Source organism: Euprymna scolopes, chromosome 28 (assembly GCF_053919585.1).
Source record: "Euprymna scolopes isolate OS-2025 chromosome 28, ASM5391958v1, whole genome shotgun sequence".
In the NCBI taxonomy this organism is placed as follows: Eukaryota; Metazoa; Mollusca; class Cephalopoda; order Sepiida; family Sepiolidae; genus Euprymna; species Euprymna scolopes.
Window position 1 is genome coordinate 11,929,473 of NC_136509.1, and position 20,704 is coordinate 11,950,176.

The 20,704-nt window shown below is 32.3% G+C and overlaps 1 protein-coding gene across 1 annotated transcript in view; it reads right to left on the bottom strand.

The window, feature by feature from the left end:
- The window catches only part of LOC145249457 (centrosomal protein of 120 kDa-like), a 76,372-nt gene extending 60,034 nt beyond the window's left edge, over window positions 1–16,338 (bottom strand). Inside the window, exons 1-5 of the mRNA XM_080111023.1 lie at window positions 16,166–16,338; window positions 13,212–13,480; window positions 6,892–7,015; window positions 1,349–1,488; window positions 1,055–1,252 (exon numbers count right to left, since the gene is read on the bottom strand). Of these exons, the coding sequence (XP_079967149.1) occupies window positions 1,055–1,252; window positions 1,349–1,488; window positions 6,892–7,015; window positions 13,212–13,480; window positions 16,166–16,214 (780 nt within the window). The 5' untranslated portion in view covers window positions 16,215–16,338. The remainder of the gene's footprint in view (window positions 1–1,054; window positions 1,253–1,348; window positions 1,489–6,891; window positions 7,016–13,211; window positions 13,481–16,165) is intronic.
- Between the last annotated feature and the right edge of the window lie 4,366 nt (window positions 16,339–20,704).

Below are 20,704 nucleotides of genomic sequence, written 5' to 3' on the forward strand. Positions count from 1 at the left end.
ATCGTGATCTATAAAAAAATCTATATCTTTAAATCTATCGTGATCTATAAAAAAATCTATATCTTTAAATCTATCGTGATCTATAAAAAAATCTATATCTTTAAATCTATCGTGATCTATAAAAAAATCTATATCTTTAAATCTATCGTGATCTATAAAAAAATCTATATCTTTAAATCTATCGTGATCTATAAAAAAATCTATATCTTTAAATCTATCGTGATCTATAAAAAAATCTATATCTTTAAATCTATCGTGATCTATAAAAAAATCTATATCTATAAATCTATCGTGATCTATAAAAAAATCTATATCTATAAATCTATCGTGATCTATAAAAAAATCTATATCTATAAATCTATTGTGATCTATAAAAAAAATCTATATCTTTAAATCTATCGTGATCTATAAAAAAATCTATATCTTTAAATCTATCGTGATCTATAAAAAAATCTATATCTATAAATCTATCGTGATCTATAAAAAAAATCTATATCTATAAATCTATCGTGATCTATAAAAAAAATCTATATCTTTAAATCTATCGTGATCTATAAAAAAAATCTATATCTTTAAATCTATCGTGATCTATAAAAAAAATCTATATCTTTAAATCTATCGTGATCTATAAAAAAATCTATATCTATAAATCTATCGTGATCTATAAAAAAAATCTATATCTATAAATCTATCGTGATCTATAAAAAAATCTATATCTATAAATCTATCGTGATCTATAAAAAAATCTATATCTATAAATCTATCGTGATCTATAAAAAAAATCTATATCTTTAAATCTATTGTGATCTATAAAAAAATCTATATCTTTAAATCTATCGTGATCTATAAAAAAAATCTATATCTTTAAATCTATCGTGATCTATAAAAAAATCTATATCTATAAATCTATTGTGATCTATAAAAAAATCTATATCTATAAATCTATCATGATCTATAAAAAAATCTATATCTTTAAATCTATCGTGATTTATAAAAAAATTTCAAAATGTAAGTAAGTCTACGTTGTTAAATGTCAAAAAGTGAAATTGCATACCTGGATTCCTGGTTGCTTCGAAAGGAAGATGGACAAAACTTGAAGGTTACTTCGAATTTTCACTGACGCTCGTTCAGGTGCAAATTCTGGTCGGATAAGATTGGAGAAGGATTCATTGGTTACGTTGTTGCCGAAAAGGGAATAATAGAAATGATACCCAGCTGAACTGTCAGGCATCGGTGTTGAACCAGGAATCAGCTGAGAAAAAAGAAAATCAATTTTATTTTTTTTTTTTTTTTTATAAAATAAAATTTTATATTTAAAAAAAATTATTTTAAAAACTTTGATACTCACCTGTGCAAGATTTGTAGCGTATCCTACTGTCACAGACAAAATAAAAATGTCCTTACAAACATCAGCTGGGCCAATTTGATAATAGCCTTCTGATTCATTTAAGACTGGACACAAAAGGTTCGGATGTTTCACGCTGACATCTGACAAAAGGATAAAATAATTACACAATGACATTTGCAGTTTAGACATGTTTTGATACTTCTAAATGAACAAAAAATGAAAAACAAATTCAATAAAATCTATGTATATCTATATATCTATAAAAGTGAGAATGTGTTTGAGGACACTTCTCAACCTATATACTCAACGCATTTTTAATATACGGAGTTGAAATTTGGTATGTAGGTTAATCAGATATGCTGAAAACTTTTTAATCGGTTTTCATCCGACAAAAAAAGCTGCCAAGGAGTATAAATAGAAAATTCGTGACCCGGGGGGGGGGGGGTCATCAGATTTTTGCTTGTTGATGGTTTCACTCATTGTAAAAATTTTCTTGAGGTTTGGGCTTCGATCTTAAATGAATATAATGTTATGTTTAATACCGGGCAACTCCGGGTGCATCTTCTAATATATAATGATAAAGATATTCAGAATGCAACAAAAGTATCCCTATTTTCCTATTGTCTTTGTTTGAGCTTCCAGGAATTTAGTATCTTTTCCCTTTGAGAAGGAGTTAGTTTATTGCTAATCGCCTGAGGTGCCCCTTTTGGCATTTTTTGCAGTTCAGAGTGCTCTTCCTCTAGGGTGCTGGCTTTTCAAATATCACTTTCTCAGACCTTGATTGCATCATCCTAGCATGGGAGAGATAAATAGAATTGAAAAAGAAAAAAAAAAAATTTTTTAACTCAAAATGGAGAAACAGGAAAGAAAAAAAAACTTTTTTTTTTAATTATCAATATGAAAATAAAAAATCTGAAGAAAAAAAAAAGAAAATTTTAATTATCTGCCATTGTCCAAGAATCTTTTTTTTTTCACCTTTTGTTTAAACTATGCTAGTTTTGTTTGTTAATATTTTTGTTTCTTTACCAAATTATTTTTTAAATAAGATTTTTAAATTTAGTTATGGTTTGTCATCAAAAATATTAATTAAACCAAATTGTTATAAAACTATAAGAATAGTTGTTAAGGTAAGGTTTTAATCCCAACAAATAAAAATCAGTTAAGAATACAAAGGTAAATAATAATGGTTAGATATTATTAAAATAAAAAAAGAAAACCTATAAAGAATATTGAATGCTAACACATGTCCGATAATTAATTTCCAATTTCTGCTCAATCTAACAGAATTGCAGTAAAAAAATTAAAAAAATTAAAAAATGAATAGAATGATTAGTTAAGAATATAAAGATAAGCAATGAAGGTTACATATTAAACTATAAATAATATTGAGTGCTAACACATTTGCAACAAATAAAATAATTTCCAAATTCTGTGAAATAGCTACAGTAAGATCCACCATGCATGTTTGAAAGTCAAACACATGCCTGATAAAAATAAGACTTCCCGAAATATATAGCATCACAGATATACCACCTGACGCAAATAAGAACATAACATATTACATGTAGAATGATATATAAAACATATATCATTCAAACACTACTGTGTTTGAATATATGGTTAAGTGGCAGTTTCAGTCATTTAGAACTGCTTTAAAGCTTCACTGCTCACTCATTTTTCAACCAAATTTCAAACAATTATATACAGTTTATAGATCATCATCTCAGCTATATATATTGTGAAAAGAATTTTCAATTTTCGTTCAGTAAAACAAAAGTTATGATGAATTTTCTAGTGTCCAAAATCATGAAAATATGTAAGGAGGTGAGCAACGCTTTTTATATGACTGGTTTCCATAGCAACCACGTCGCTTCAGCGACTACTGTTGCTACTAATTCGAAAAGAGAAGTAACAAATGAAACATGGAAGGAAAGCATGAAAGGGAGATAATTGGGGGGATTTTATTGAAAGCAGATGAAAAGTAATATGGTTCGGCTTAAACATGGAAAAGTAAAGGGCTAGTTGTTAAAACTGAAAAAGAAAAGGACAAGATATTCTAGTAAAAAATATAATAAATTTATAACTTAAAAAATTGCAGCATCAAGAATTTTTTTTTAAATTCAATTTATAACATTATATAATCAAATCTTATGCTGCAATAGACGCACGAATGGACACACGGATGCCAATGAAAACATAGGTCCCTCTCCAATTGGGGGGCCTAAATACTCATTGGATGTAAAAAAAACTTTAGACGTTTTTTTTGTCTTTAACATTGGAAATATTTCATTATAATGTACAAAGCAGAGAGAAATGCTGTACATTACATTTTATAATGCTAAAATTATGACTATAAAAAGAATGAGAAATATTGCGTTTAATTTTTTCTTAATTTAAAATTCATTTTATATTTTGGCATTGGAAGATATCAAATTTCATTTGTTTGAAGAAAAGTAAATAACGTATTTTCGACAATAAAAATGAAGACTAAGAAGCTGAAAATCAAATGTTTTGCATGTCGTGAGTGCCCATCAACAATATGCATCAAATAAGTTAAAATGTCTTTTCTACAAACAAAAGCTTTTGCACCAGATATATTAGAAAGAAACAAAATTCACTGTTTAATACATTTTTTTTTTTTGCTTCATAAAACATAAAATTAAACAGGATATCTCAATGAAGAATGTATTATACTAGCATGGGTGTCCAGCGTTGCCCGGGTATTTCGAGGTGTATGTTGAGCAAAAAAAAAAAAAAGCGGTCAATTTTTTTTAACTTTGACCCCTATTATGACCCCTTAAAATTAATTGTTTTGGGCTCAAATCAAGTTATTAAGTTAGATCCATGTCCAAGGAACCTATATCTAAAATTTCAAGTGTGTAGACCCAAAATTGTCGGAGGAGTTTGGTAGATTTCTCAAAAGGTCAAATCGTTGAACTTTGACCCCTTAATCAGCAAATTTCTGGCCAAAAACCGATCACATCGATTTTCCCAAATCTCAGTACCCTGTATATCAAATTTATTTCGAGTCTGTAGACTAAAAATTGACAGAGTTATTGCATAGGGAAATGTAAACATACAGACAGATAGACACTTTCACTTTTATATATATATATATATATATATATATATATATATATATATATAATTATTGGTATTTCTAAGATTTAAAATAATTTGCTTTTTTTTTTTAAATTTAGAATTACCTTCAATCCATTAAAGCTATTTGCCGTTTTACAACTTCCTGTAATCAACATAAAAAAAATGCAAACATTTTTTTTATTACTTGACCTCATATTACAAATGTTATTTTTAACTTTTATTTCAAGGTAAAAATTGTAAACATGACTATATAAGAAATTTTTTCCTTAAAAAAAAAAAATCTTCCAATATATTTCCATGTGAGAAACACTAGGTAAGTTCTGTTAGTTTTACAGTTTTACATGAATAACTATTTGATAGTAATTATTAAAACAAGTAATTGGATTTTAATGAAAATATTAAATATTTTAAATGGCTTGTTATTGTATTACCACATGCCCAACCCCCACTCGACAACTATCACATCGACCCCAACACTTTTATTGCTATTAAGATTTAAAATAATTCGCTTTTTAAAAAAATAATTTGTAAACATAATTATGTAAAAATTTTATTCCTAAAAAAGCAATATATTTCTACGCAGGAAACACTGGGTTAAAACTGCTAATTTTACATCAATAATTATTTGATAAAAATAAAATAATTAAAACAAACGATTGGATTTTAGTGAAAATATTACAAATTTTGGTGCCACTTTTGTTTGTTATGAAAACAGAAACAAAAACTTACCACTTGAGAATTAAATGAGATGTTTTTTTTGGGGGTTTTTTTTTTTACAAGGGTGTCACCACTTATCAAGGCCCAGAGGCCACTCGAGGATAAGGGTTAATAGGTATACATTAGTCATTGTGATTTTAGCATAGTAAACAGTGGGAATTTTGAAACTTGGATTACTTAGGGGGACGATTCAATTAGAACTTGTTCACATTGGACTTTTTCTTTTTTTTTTTCATAGGTATCAACTCATTATCAAGGCCAAGAGGCCACTCAAGGATAAGGGTTAAAGAGTGTACAGTAGAAATTGGACAATATAATAATCATTAGTAATGAAAATTTGTTAAATTTGATAACTTATATGGAACGGCTCATCAAGAACTTATTTACGTTAGACTTGAACACAACCATATTGTAGTCAGCCGGAAAGCAGGAAAACGGAAGACAATTCCACAGGCGTGCAGTTCTAATAAAAAAGCTTTGTTCATGGAATCTACGTTTAGGTACAGATAAAGAGTGGGGGGAATTATTGATAGTGTTTACAGCTAGACGAGTGTTTCTTGTGAAAGTTTTGCGAGGGGGGACCATAGATTGAAGCTCAGTCGAACACTTTCCATGAAAATAACGATACATCAGAGACAAACTCGCAACATCTCTTCTGTGAGATAGAGGTTGCAAGGAAGAGAAAAGGACATCTCCTACGAGGCTACGAAGTCTATTTTGAACTCTATCAAGGCAGGCCAAGTCCTTTCTAGCAGCTCCTGCCCAGATGTTTTTATTGTAATGAGTTCCTGTTAACCAGAAAAAAAAAAAAAAGAAAAAACCTATTCATAATGGTATGTTTTTATACTTAAAATTAATTTTCAAATGCGACAAATTTGCATGTGTTTAGACAAACTAACTTAAGAACAGATTGAACACAGTGAATTCGCTTTTGGAGAGAGCAGTGAAAATGATGTTGCTGAAAATTTATCAGAGTCATTTCAGCATTTGAGGAACAGGAATTATGTTTGAAGTTTGGATTGTCATCATTACCTTTTTATTTTTGCTTATACTCAGTTTATGACAGTATTTTATTTTATTTATCAATTCATGTTTTTTTTTTAATGTTAACATATATACAGCATAATACATGTTGACACAATGGTTCCCATTAGATCACCAAAGTTAAGCGACGTTGAGCGTGATCAGTACTAAAATGGGTGGCCATTTTGGAATTCCAGGTGCTGTATGTGCTCTCTGCTTATCTCAGCATTGTTTCTAGTTATTTAGAACTTCCCCTTGCCACTGAACTCGAGCAGCGCTGATTCAGGAGAGGTGTGGTTAAGGAATGCGCAACCCTTGCCTAACAATTACATGTGCAGCTACCCAAGATCAAAGTGTAGTATCTGTTTTTCAGATGCTGCACTTCCATTTCTTGTTCTTTTTTGGTAGAGGAGCAGTCCTTCACAACTGAGACAATTTATTTTATTTTTGTACCTTTTCTCCACGTTAAAAAACAACCCTGGTATCTAACTCTGTCCCGTGGGGGGGGGGGGGGCATTGTAAATAGGTACCCTTACAGAGGGTATCCTTTGTCTCTTGAGACTGAACGAAGATATTGCAAGATAGTAAAAATAATCAGATGGGATTGACAGTTATTGAAATAAATTTGAAAATTTTAATGTGTTTCCATTATTTTGTTCAACCCTGTAAATATGTATATATAAGAAAAGCATTAAACTGACCAGCCATGTCTTCAAGCTTCTTTCCACTTGTGTCTCCAACGTCATGGTCAAGATAAAGTCCGAGCTGAATCTCCGGTTTATATCTTGTATATTTGGAATGAAGAAGAGGATGCCATTTGGAGGTCTACAAATCAAATCAAAACATAAATGCAAATATTACAAGACACCATCAGTTTAATATATCAGATCGGTACAAAAGTTTTTGTTAGTTTGTAGAAGGGCATTTTAAAACAATTTTATGCATATTTTTATTACTCAAACATATTACACCATGATTAATTCATAACTTTTTCTTTCAAATTATTAAAACATCAGTCATATTTTTTTTTAAACATTCTCACCCATCTCCACCTTCTTTAATCAACAGAAAGAAAGCCATCTTCCATCATGATAATGCTTGCCCTCACCCATCACTACTGATCAAAGATCTAGTTAAATTTGGTTGGGAAATTTTTGCCTCATCCTGCATATTCTTTTGACCTAGTTTCATCAGATAATCACTTATTTAGAGGATTACAACCCCGTTTAGATGGCCTTAGGTTAGCATCACGAGACGAGATTGAACAAGAGTTCGATTCATATTTCACATCAGAATCTAAAGAATTTTACAAGCGAATCATTTATAAGCTCGTTGACAGATGGAATCAAGTTATAGAGGAAAGGTCATTATTGTCATGAATAAAGATGTTCAAAAACTCAGTTTTTACATTTTCATAATGAAATTTTAAATTAGCAAAAACTTTTGCACCAACCCGATACATTTTACACGCTACCACATGTTGGTATGTTATATTTCTTATCTCCTTTTATAGATTTTGTTAATGCTTAACCATAACAAAATTATTAACAGATTCTTACGTTAATAAATACAGGGTGTTTTTTTTAGAGGCAACAAACTTTAAATTGACAACTCTATTATCTTTTACTGTAGACTTGGTAGCTTTAGGTTATTTTGAGTTCGGCTTGGTTTGGCAATTCATTATGAAGATACTGACACCTGAGTAGCAGTTCCAAATTGCAAATTATACAGGGTGTCCAAAAAGGTACTGAAGGGTTTGGAACTTAAAATAGATTCATTTTTTGATCATATCTTTCTGTAATTTTAACATAATCTAAGACATTGGGAAATTTTAAAAAATGCAAAATTCAAAAACTTTATGAAAATAATGTCTTTTAAATGTTGCCCATTTTCAGCTTCGCATATTATCTCTCGCTATGGCAATGTAAAATGGCCACCACGTTCCCCAGACTTGACTACCATAACATTTTCTTGTGGAGATATATTAAAGAAAGAGTATGCTAACAAACCTCAAACCGTACAAGAATTGAAGGAAAACATCAGGAACAAATTAAGGGAGTTCAATCGCAATCCAGAGATTCTGCAATCTGTCATCACAAATATGTGAAGCAACATTTAAAAGACATTATTTTTAATAAAAATTGTTTGAATTTTGCATTTTTTTTTAAATTTTCAAATGTCTTAGTCAGATTGCATTAAAATTACAGAAAGATATCATCAAAAATAAAGAATCTATTTAAGTTCAAAACCCTTCAGTGACTTTTTGGACCTCCTGTATAATCAATTTATTGAGAATACATTTAATGAATAAATAATTTCACAAAATAGACTAATAAACTGAACACCTCATTGGTACAATTTAACCTTATTATATTTTTTTCTTTGAAAATATGTAAAGTCCCATGTTTACATTGATAAACCAGACAAAATAAACAACTTAGAAGACAACATTTGATGCATTATTGCCAAAATACAGCATAATTTAATGCATAGTTTGTGAAAATTGGACCTTTAGATTACACCACAAGCTACGGGTGGCCATATGCTCAATATTGTATTTATAAATGCCAAATTAATTTTTGGAATAAACTACATATTTCTATAATAAAAATATTATTGTGATTTATTTTAATTTAAAGTTCAATGCCTCTAAAAAAAACAAAAAAAAAAAAAAACAAACACTTTACATTAGGCTTTTCCTTCCTCCCTGCAGGAAGCTGGCACATTATGCCCATCTAACTCATAGAACTTTTGGTAAATGTCCAAAATTCCCCCTATATTAAAAAACAAAAATCAAGAAAAATCTATATGATGTAGATACCCATGATGCAAAGAAAATATTGTATACTAAAAGTTACAGAAACTGATCATGTAACTTTATTTTTAAATAGCAAAATCATTTTTAAGCATATTTGATTTTTTCCAATGTCCTCTTCTGTTAAGAATGGCTTTTTAAAATCTCACAAGTTTGAATTATTTGGAGTTATGTCCCTTCTTTCAAACTGTTTTGAAGATGACATCGCCAGATCGTTGCTCCCTGGTTAGATGTAAAATTTGATTTTCTTATTTAAAAATAAAACTACTCAATCAATTTACATAATTTTTGGAATATGATATTCTCTTTCTGTCATAGGTATGTACATCATACAGACTTTTCTTTATTTTTGTTTTTTAATATAGGAGTAATTCTGAACAAGCGCCAAACTTTTATAAAAAAAAAAATCTGCACTCAAATTGAATCATATAATACAGTTTTAAAATCAACTGCATTTATCCTGCCAAAGTTTTACAAAAGTCTTAAGTGATTTTATGCCACATTTTTTCTAATCGCTCTCTTTCATACATGAATTTTTAGCCTGATGATTTCCTTTAAGAATGAAACAAAAACATTTCTATATTGCTTACTTACCATAAATATAATTTTATACTATTATATATCTGAGCAAAACGGGATCAGTGAATGACGACATATACACCCTCATCTTCCTGGGTTGAGGACGTTAGTAAATGAGTTGGCTAGTGGCCATTAGTGATAATGCATAGCTCTCAGCTGCAGTAAAATGTTTAATGTAATATTAAGATATTACTTACTGTAATAAACTTGCTGATAATGTAATGAAAAAGTATCTAAATTTAAAATCAACTTAGATATAAAGTTTCACCTGGCGATATACTTTTTCCTTTCCAGAAAATTAAAAAATTTAAAATAAATGATCGTTTTTATTTTTTAATTCTCCATTAAATTGGTTTCTTTACTTACAAAATTCAAATTTACTCAACAAAAATATCTCTATTTCATGCAAATTACTCATGATCCGTCTAATTGGAGAACATTTGAAAAAAAAAAAAGTCACCATTTAAGACCATATAGACTTTGCTTTTCTAGTCACACCATGCTGGAAGAAGGAAAAGAAAAAGAAAATTACAAAATGTTTGCCTAATGAAGACGCATATCATGGGATTGTTTGCACAGCAACCGAGAAAGCTAACATGCTTGCCCGTCAGTTTGCCACAAACTCTACTTTAGACCCAGCAAACCACTCCCTCCCTGATTTTCCTCTGCAGACAGAAACCATAATAAATGATCTGAAAATCACCCGTTCTCAAGTACATGATATGATAAAAAAACTTAGACTCCTTAAATGCATGTGGACCTAATCTCATCCAGGCTGTACTTTTTAAAAAAATGCTCCGCTGAGGTTGCTCCAGTTCTCTCCAAACTCTTCAACAAATGTCTTAACAAATCATGCTTTCCTGACTGCTGGAAAACTATGAATTTAGGCAAGCCCATTCTACTGCAGATATTTTAACTGCAATATCTAAACAAATATACCATGCACTGGATAAGGTAGGGGAGGGGAAGGCAATAGCCCTAGATATATCTAAGACAGGGTATAACACAATGGTCTTCTCATGAAAATCAGATCCTATGGTATTACCAGACAAATACTTAACATAATTAAATGCTTCTTAAATAAGAGAAGAATCCAGGTTGTCCAAACAATATGATATAAATGTGGGTGTTACTCAGGGGTCGATCCTTGGACCTTTATTATTCCCGATATTCATAAATGACCTCCCTAATAAAATAGTCTCTGAGATGGTCATATTTGCTGCTGACACCACACTCTATAGCAGGCACGAGGGGAAAACAAATGAACACAAAGCAAAAGCAATGACAGAATACCTAGAGAAAGAGCTTCAGTCTGTGGTGGAATGAGGTCAAAAATGGATTCCAATTCCAATTTATGCAATGCTTACATCGAGAAAAAAAAATCTATAATACACTTTTTAGATTATAATTATAATTCTTATTATTATTATTATTATCTCACTAGTAGTTTTCACACAGGCCATCATCAAAACATTCTCAAGAATAAGCGACCAGATGACCAAACTCCGAGATATTCTAGAGAGCAAAAGGACTGTTTTAATATTTCCGAAAACCTGCTGGTGTGGAAATCGTGTTGCTACACGGACTTAAGGTCTGCCCATATTTGTGCATCTCTGAACTAAATTCAATAATATATGTGTAGTTCCAGCGTCCAGTGTATTATCTGAATACATTTAAAAAGTCTGAGACTAGACGTTATATTCGTGATCCCACAGCTTGAGATCGCAGTTAATTTGTACCTACTACTGTGAACAAAAACCTATGGGCTTCATATTTGAGGCGCTGCGACCAAGGCTATAGTTACACATGAAAATAAAATTACTTGGCATAATTTTGCTAATACTTCATACAATATGGTGAAGTAAAGCCCTGATGAGACTTTGATCCATCTTTACGTTGTCGGGTAGTGGTATGCAGGTATGCAGTATCATGACCTTTGTTCTTAAAATCTAATACTTATTGTTGTTGTTGGCTAATTTTTTACTTTGAAGTAGCATTTTTTTCGCTCCTTACATCAAGTGGCTTCATACCTTGTCTAGAGCAATTTCCATTAAAAAAATATGTATATATATTTTTTTTTTCCTGCTACAATATCTAAAAGTTAATTTTGTGTACTGATCTTATCTATACTCCTATAACTTTTTTTTTTTTGTGTATTGATATTCATATTTAAAACCATTTTTTCTATTTATTTAAAAAGAAAATACAACTTTGTCATATATGGGTCATGGAATTGCATTCATCTGTAAGAGATCTAGCTAATTTGCACATTATTTTAAACATTCATTTTAATTCCCTATTAGTTTTTTTAGTTTTCTTATGGAAGATCATTTTTAGTTAACTATTATGTATAATCATATTCATGCAGATATTCTACATGATTTATACTTGCGTAACATTTGTGTAAAAAGCTTATAGTAAACAAAAACCTCTTTTATATATATTTATGTTTGCATATATATATTTGTTTAAAAAGTTTTGCCTACAAAACTCCTGTCAGTTTTTGGTCTACACACATGAAACTTAATATATAGGGTATTCGAACCCATCAAACCCATACAAAACTTTCTACTTGTGTTTTAGCCAAGGAAAATTGATGCAAAAGTGTGAAAATTTAAAAAAATGGAATTTGCTAGGTAAGGTCGAGCGACGTCATTACGAATGCATGCTTAACATAATAGCTATTTTTCAGGTTTTAATTTTTAGCCTTGCAGCAAACATGTCTTCATAGCTCAGGCATTCACGTCAAATGAAAAAGTAAATCGTAAGCTAAACATTTTGGTTTTGATTCTCAGTGGTGGCGTATGAGGTTTTTTGGGTTTTTTTTTAACTTTTTAAATCATTACTATATATTGGGTCCAATATAATCTATAAATCTCATCTGTCTGTTTAAATGTATGTATGTATGTATGTACCTATGTCTGCCTAAAACTTTTGACAGGGGCAACAGATTTCCACGAAATCGGTATCGTTTTGAAGCTCAACACCTTGAACAACAAATACCAAAAAATTGGCTAAAAACATTAATTCCTTCACCCTCAACTGGGCAGTTTTCTACAAGGAGGGTCGGTTATTTGTGTCACCATTTTTGCAAGTCATCATATGGGTTGGAATGACTTTACCAATTTCAACAATCCGAACTTCCGGTTGCATCATGGAGTAGGGGTAAGACGTCAGGTTTTCTTTCACTTTTTTTCCACCTTTGCATCACAGGATTGAGCATGCCTGTCTACTACCACTTTTTTTTTTTTTTTTTGCTCAACACACACCTCCAAACACCCAGGCTAGTATAATAATAAATACAAAATCTGCATTAATCAAAATATCAGATTTAAACGTATTTTATGACTGGGCAATGCCGGGCGGGTTGCTAGTACTAAATAAATTTGGAAAAAAAAAAAAAAAAAAAAAATCAACATTTGAATTGGCTTGCAGCGAGTTTGAACTTGCATTCAAATATACAGAAGTATTGGACAAGAATTTGCTTCTGACAAATATGATGCTAATGATAGAAACAATACTGAATTACAATATAAAAAGTTTGAAGAAAGATTCAAAACTTGACTCATCAACTGTGTAAATGGAACCTTGGGGGAGGTTTGCACTCTTCAAAAGCTCTCACTTTACCTGTTTCAGAGTAGCTGACCGCAGATCCAGTACAACATAACCAATCATCTCTTTAACTGTACTGATTGTGTCGTATGCATAGCACTGCACTTTAATTGAACTCCTATGCAATCGATGCTGTTGCAGGCCCTTCTTGTCCAGCTGCCATGCCAACTCCTGTGTTATGTTCGGGCGTTCCGTGTGATCAACAGGATCTGTTGACAGCAGTTCTCCATCGAATTTTGTATCAATTATTAACTTATGCTGCAGTCTTTTAGGAAAATTGCGACCTAAAAATTAAAAAATAAAAAATTTGCAAACAATAAAAAAAAATTTTAAATTAAAACAATTAAAAAATTAAATAAAAAAGTTAAAATAAAAATTTGTAAAAAATAAAAATTAAAAAATTTGCAAACAATAAAAATTAAAAATAAAAAAATTTGAAAACAATAATGATACCAAATTTATTTCAGTAGCTCAATTATCCACTGTTATGATCATTCAAAGTTTGTTGAAAATGAGAAACTCCACCTTATTGCAAGATATCGGTCTGTGAGGGAATTTTCACAAGAAAAATACGAAGCTTTCAAACAAGTGAAAAATCCTTAAAAATGGATGCCATCTTGCGATAACAAATGAAAATTAATCACATTGAAAGCAATAATTATTACATCCATCCAATGAACATCAGACAAAATTATAGTATTTTTTTTTAATTACATTTTCACCCCAAAACAAGACACAGTGCCACTTTGATGTAGGGGGCTACTATCAGGGACATAAGTTGCAGGGATACTATGTAGGGAGTTGAGCAGCAAGATGTCTGTTCACATTACACTTGAACTTCTGCATGTCAGTACAGTTGGAGAAACAGGAACTCAGAAGGGAATTCCAAAATCTAGCAGTTCTGGAGAAGAAATTATTAGAGTAGAAGGCTTTCTTACATCTAGGGATCTCTACTGTGTAAGAGTGAGACTTTGCTGCTTGCCGGGTTTGTCGGGGGTACCAAGACTTGTAGTTCATCAGAGCATCCACCATTAAAATACTTGTAAAACAGGTAGAGCGATGCAACATTTCGTCGATAAAACAGAGGCTGAAGCTTAGATGACAGTTTGGGACTTATTAGTTGATTAGGCAACTCTCTTTTTTCAGGAGTGAGAAACCAGCAGCAGATGCACCAGTCCAAATGTGACAATAATACTCCATACATGGGCGAATGGTGGCCTTGTAGAGGTACAGGATACCTTCAGGCATAAGTAACTTTCTAGCACGGTAGAGAGAGCTCACCTTCTTCACAACAGCCTTGGCAATGCTTTCGATGTGTCTGTTCCAACTCATGTTCCCTGTGAACGTTAAGCCGAGGAGTTTGAACATAGTACTTTCAGGTAATGTATCTTTAGCCATTGCTATTGGTGGTTGAGAAGGTTTCTTGTAATTATTAAAGGAAATAAGCTTAATCTTGGCGGCATTGAACATTACCATCCGTTTTTGACCCCATTCCACTACAGATTGGAGGTTTTCCTCTAGGGTTTCCACCATTGCTTTGGATATGTGTTCATTCATTATCCCGTCATGGCCTGTTATAGAGCGTGGTGTTGTCAGCAAATATACCCATCTCAGAGACTATTTTATCAGGGAGGTCATTTATGAATACCAGGAATAATAATAACAAAGGTCCTAGAGTTTTGTAATAGTCTTAAGGACTATTACAAAATAGTTTCGTGGTTATAACTAAAAATTACTGCTTTTCATTCCGCCCCCCCCCCTTAAAAAGTGGTTTTAAGTCAATAAATTGTTTGAAGAAAATGCCAAAATCTATTTTAGGTGTTCATGCACTTTTATTACTGTGCTATTTTTTTTAAATATTATTTTCAAGTTAAATTCAAGCTTTACGATATCCTTTTTCTAATTATTATTATTAAATTGTTAGGTGAAAGTACACGCTAATTAAAAAAAAAAATCCCATGTTAAGAATAGCTTTCTAAATAGTAATGTTATTATTTCAGCATTGTAACAAAAGCGCATATAAGTACCCTATTTTATTCTAAATAATTTATTGTAACTAAAATAAGAATCTATTGACCGTTATTTTAATATGAGGCGAGGTAAATTTTTCAAACATGTGCACAAAAAAATTGGACATTAACGCTGTCAGTATCATGAATTTTAGGATGGAAAGAAATAAAAAAAATTTTAAAAACAATTATCAACTTTGTACCGTAAGAAAATACATAAAACTATTAAATTTTTAAGGAAACGTAATTATTTAGGGTTTTTTGGGTTTTTTTTTTTAGTTAATAGTTTTTCTTTTGTTTTAATTAATTTGATTTTGGTGCTTATGCACTTATGTTACCGTGCTATTTTTAAATAGTATTTTTAAGTTAAATTCAAGTTTCACGATATCTTTTTTGGTACTAGTGCAGAGAGTGATCCGGACGTAAATAATAACGTTATTATTTAAAAAGCTATTCTTAACTTGAGGAGGGGGAGGGTGTTTTGTACTTATTCTATACTTCAACCTTACAATTGAATAAAAAAAAAAAAAACATCATAAAACTTTAATTAAACTTGGAAATACGATTTAAAAAATAGCGCGGATCAGTAAGTGCACTAGCACCTCTATTTTTATTAAATTGTTAGGTGGAAGCACAGAAATAGTAACAAAACATCCTCACTTCCACGTGTTAAGAATGGCTTTCAAAATAACGTTATTTTCAGCACGATAACATAAATGCTTAAGTACATTTTCTTTTCTTTTTTTGTAAGACATAATTATATTTAATTTTAATAAACGTAAAGAATTCTTAAAAATACCGAAGTTCGATAAGAAAAAAGTTTTCGTTAATAAAAAAGAAAAAAAAAAACGAGACCAGACATGAAATCAGCTGAGGAGGAAAAATAAAAACATATCCGTTTTCCTATTTTAATATTTGAAAACCAAAACTATTGAAGAACCAAATAAATAAATAAATTACCTCCCAAAATGGAGATTACAATTAGGAGATTTTCTTCTTTGTCTGGCATATTCTATTTCATTTTACATACACAAACTTCTGGGAGACGATTTATTATTTCGGCGAAAGTGTTGTTTGAATTTCGCCACCATTTTCCATGGTGACGGCGGAGAAATTTGCACATGCGCAGTCGATTACAGTTATAAGCAGTATAGCATCGCACGACACGCTCGATACAAGATGTAAAAGGCCAACCCCCAAAACTTAAACTTTTTCAAAGGTGTAGATTTGAAAATTGACACCAATAAAATATCTACTGTGTGAACCTTTTATGTAATATTTATTCACATAAATGATTAAAGGAAAAATGTGGCGCACAAAAACGAGAATAGGAAAATGGCTGGTCATCTTTAACTTTTACTGACAGAGGCCATAGCTAATCACAATCGTTTACCAAAAACTAGCAAGGAGACCCGACGTTTTCTAAGATTGAATGAGGATCAACAAATATTCCACACTGTCGAAATCGATGAAATCGCCCATTTTTAATCAAATTAAATATTTTAAATATGTTTGTTGACATATTTTTAAAAATATGTTTTTAAATATGTAAATATATTTGGTTACCTATTTTTTAAATAATTTTTTTAATTCCATTTTAACCCCAAACAAGGCACAGTGCCACTTTGATATAAGAGGCAACTATCAGGGACGTAAGTTACAGGGATACTATGTAGGGAGTTGAGCAGCAAGATGTCTGTTCACATTACACTTGAACTTCTGCATGTCAGTACAGTTGGAGTAGCAGGAATCTGGAAGGGAGTCTAGCAGTGCTGGGGAAGAAACTATTAGACTAGAAGGCTTTCTTACCTCTAGGGATCTCTACTGTGTAGGGGTGAGATTTTGCTGCTTGTAAGGTTTTTTGGGGGGTATTTACATTGAGGGGGTACAAGAGCTTGTAGTTCATCAGAGCATCCACCATTAACATACTTGTAGAACAGGCAAAGGGATGCAACATTTCGTCTATGGGAAAGAGGCTGAAGTTTAGCTGACAATTCAGAACCTATCAGGTTGGTAACTCTCTTTTGAACCCTGTCCAGGAGTGAGAGACTAGTAGCAGATCCACCAGCCCAAATGTAATAGCAATACTCCATACATGGGCGAATGGTGGCCTTGTAGAGGTACAGTATACTTTCAGGTGTAACTTTCTAGCACAGTAGAGAGAGAGAGCTCACCTTTCTTCGCAACGGCCTTGGCAATGCTCTCAATGTATCTGTTCCAACTTATGTTTCCTGTGAACGTTAAGCCAAGAAGTTTGAATGTAATACTTTCAGGTAATATATCTTTAGCCATAGCTATTAGTGTTTGAGAAGGTTTCTTGTAAGGAAATAAGCTTAGTCTTGGCAGCATTGAATGTGATCATTCATTTTTGTCTCCATTCTACTCCAGATACAGTCTTCCTCTAGTGTTTCGGCCATTTCCTTGGGTATGTGTTCATTTGTTTTCCCCTCATGCCTTTTATAGAGTGTGGTGTCATCAGCAAATATGTCCATCTCAGAGACAATTTTATCAGGGTTGTCATTTATAAATATTAGGAATAATAAAGGTCCAAGGATTGACCACTGGGATACACCCGCATTTATATCATATTGTTTAGATGTACGACCGTCGAGGACAACCTGGATTCTTCTCTTATTTAAGAAGGATTTAATTATGTTAAGTATTCGTCCAGTGATACTGTATGATCTGATTTTCCTGAGAAGACCATCGTGTATAACCTGTCAAAAGCCTTAGCTATATCTAGGGCTACTGCTCTACCCTCCCCTGCTTTGTCCAGTGTATTGTATATATGTTCAGAGATTACAGTTAGCATATCTGCTGTAGAACGGGCTTGCCTGAATCCATATTGTTGGTTGGTCAGAAGTTTAGCAGCTGTAAGATGCTTGGTTAATTATGGACTCAGATATTTTGGTGAAAAGTGGGAGGAAGCTAATGGAGCGATAATTTAATATTTCAGTTATTTCACCAGAATTCTTGTAAATTGGTACCACAAAAGCAGTTTTCCAGCAGTCAGGAAAGCAATATTCATTAAGGCATTTGTTGTAAAGTTTCGAGAAGACTGGAACAACCTCAGCAGAGAATTTTTTTAATAGCATAACCGAGATGAGATAGGGTCCATATGCTTTTGAGGTGTTTAGGTTTTTTATGATATCATGCACCTGAGAAGTGATGATTTTTAGATCATCTGATGTGGCATCTGTCCGCAGAGGAAAGTTGCCGCATAACTTTTTGCCTTCTCAGCCTTAATGCAAATTTTCAGGCAGTGTTTGAAAATTTGCGTTAGAGTCGATAAGAGCGAAATGTCTCCCCCATGTAAAATCTCTTCATGTGAGTAAACTAAATCACACTAAATCTCATAACTGCTAGCAAGCTCAGAAATATAAATAATTTTTGTCTAACCCTGGTAGCAGCCACAATTACCGGCAGCAGCAGCGACTTTGTGGTTTAAGAGTTTGAATATCTTTGGTTTATAAGCTCAGTGCTGATTGGTGCTAGCAGTCAACTTCCTTTCTGGCTTGCCCAATCAGAAACCATCTCTCAGACGAGCTGAGCATGTATCAGAGTTTATAAAACGGTTAAATGCTCAGCAATTCTCTGTCTCTCTTTTGTTTTCCAGCTGTCAGTGCAAACAAACATACTTTTCTCTTGGGGTGCAACAGACCTGGCCCGGGCATTTGGCCTTGGGTTTGACTTTGTCAGAGAGAATCCATCATAGCTACTACCAGACCCTAACTACAACAAACATGATCTCTTTTTTCCACTCAAGCAGGACTACATTAACTTGTGTCTCCGTCCATGGAGTCATTCTACTACTAACCTTTTCTGCTCCACTCTTACTAATGAAACCAATTAATAAAGTTGTTATAAATATTGGAACGGCTTTCTATTCTACATTCTTGACTTGATATAATGCCTTTCAGGACAACAGTTGCATGTCAAAAAGGCTTTTTTTAATCCATGAAAGCAATTTCAGGGCCTGACCACACTCATGATAAAAGGAGTACTCAACCTCAGGGCCATTAACATGCCTAATCTTCATCTGAAGGCATGCTTTAAAGGATTTCTTAGTCTCTTCTTTCCAGAAACTACCATTTACCTCCTCAGGTGTACACATTCAATATAGGTAAAATGGCCTCAGCATGTGTTGACAAGTCGCAATGCATGGCATACTCAGACCACTTTCAGACAGATGCAAGAAACAGATCTAGTGACACACAATAAAAGCTTTACCAAGCCACAAGAATTTGAATATCATTCAATGCAGACACAGAAGCACATCTGACAGGAGTGGAAGTACTGAAAGATGTGTGAGCCACATAACTCCACCCTCCTCTTTAATCAAAGATTTTTATAAATCCACAGTCCTGCTGCTGCAGTTGTAACTGCTTTCAATAGTTCTGACAAATTTTTCTCCAGCTGAAGATTAGGACTGTACTAGTCACCAAGTGTCTTGCAAGGTCCGCCCATCCAATCAAAAGATCCCTGTAGAAATATATCTTTCCAGGCACCTATGTGCAACTTTACAGATCTGTCACAGTTGAGCTTGTCACCATTCTGATTTCCATGTTGACGACATTAATCTCAACACTACTTGTTACAAACAGTTGTAGCAGTCATAAATAATGACATGTTCTTTTTCAGAGAAATGTCCCTGTTAAGTGATTTGGTCACACAGAAGCAGGGCGCATTGATTTCTTCTATCCACTGAAGAACTACTTTAGCCTCTCTGGGAATCGGTCAACAGAGATTCCTGAAAGGAAAGATGTCCCTTCTTTCTCCTCGCCACTGGATGCTTACGCATCGACTATCTTCACCTAAAGATAACTGCTGACAGACTTTCAGCAGTCTAAAGAACTTTCTACTTTTCCTTTCATCACTCGGACACTGTCCACTTTTCTTCCACCTTCAACAAACAGTGGAAGTAAATTGAACAAACCCTTTCATTGTTGTTATGAAAAAAAAAAAAGATTTTTATTTTCTTTTGCGCAACCATTTTCGTTACTTACTTACATTTGTATTTATTAAAATAAAATGATTTTTTTTTCTCTCTCAAATTTCCGAATAATAAAATATTTTTCTTCAGGAAATGCAGACAATGTTTTTCCTTCTAACGTGTCATGTTGGAGGTAACTCTTGGCATGTCCTCAGAGGTTGGAAATTGAGGCTGAATTGTTTTAAATTATTTATTTTTTATAAGTCTGAAATTCATAATCATGCCCCACCAAATTGGCGGCCATGTTGGAAACCAAACGTGCTTGGCTAAGTAAAAGTGACGATAACAAATGCATAGAGACTTAGTAAATACTTGAAAGTTATGCAGGTAAGTAGAAAAGTAAAATTTGGGACAGTTATTTATTGTGTGTGTGTGTGTGTGTGCGTGTGTGTGTGTGTGTGTGTTTTCAATACTTTTTTTTTCATTAATTCTACTGTACAATCGACAATTTTTTTTATATGGTTGATTTTAGTCGGTAAACAAAGGATTTTTTTTTTACATTTGCA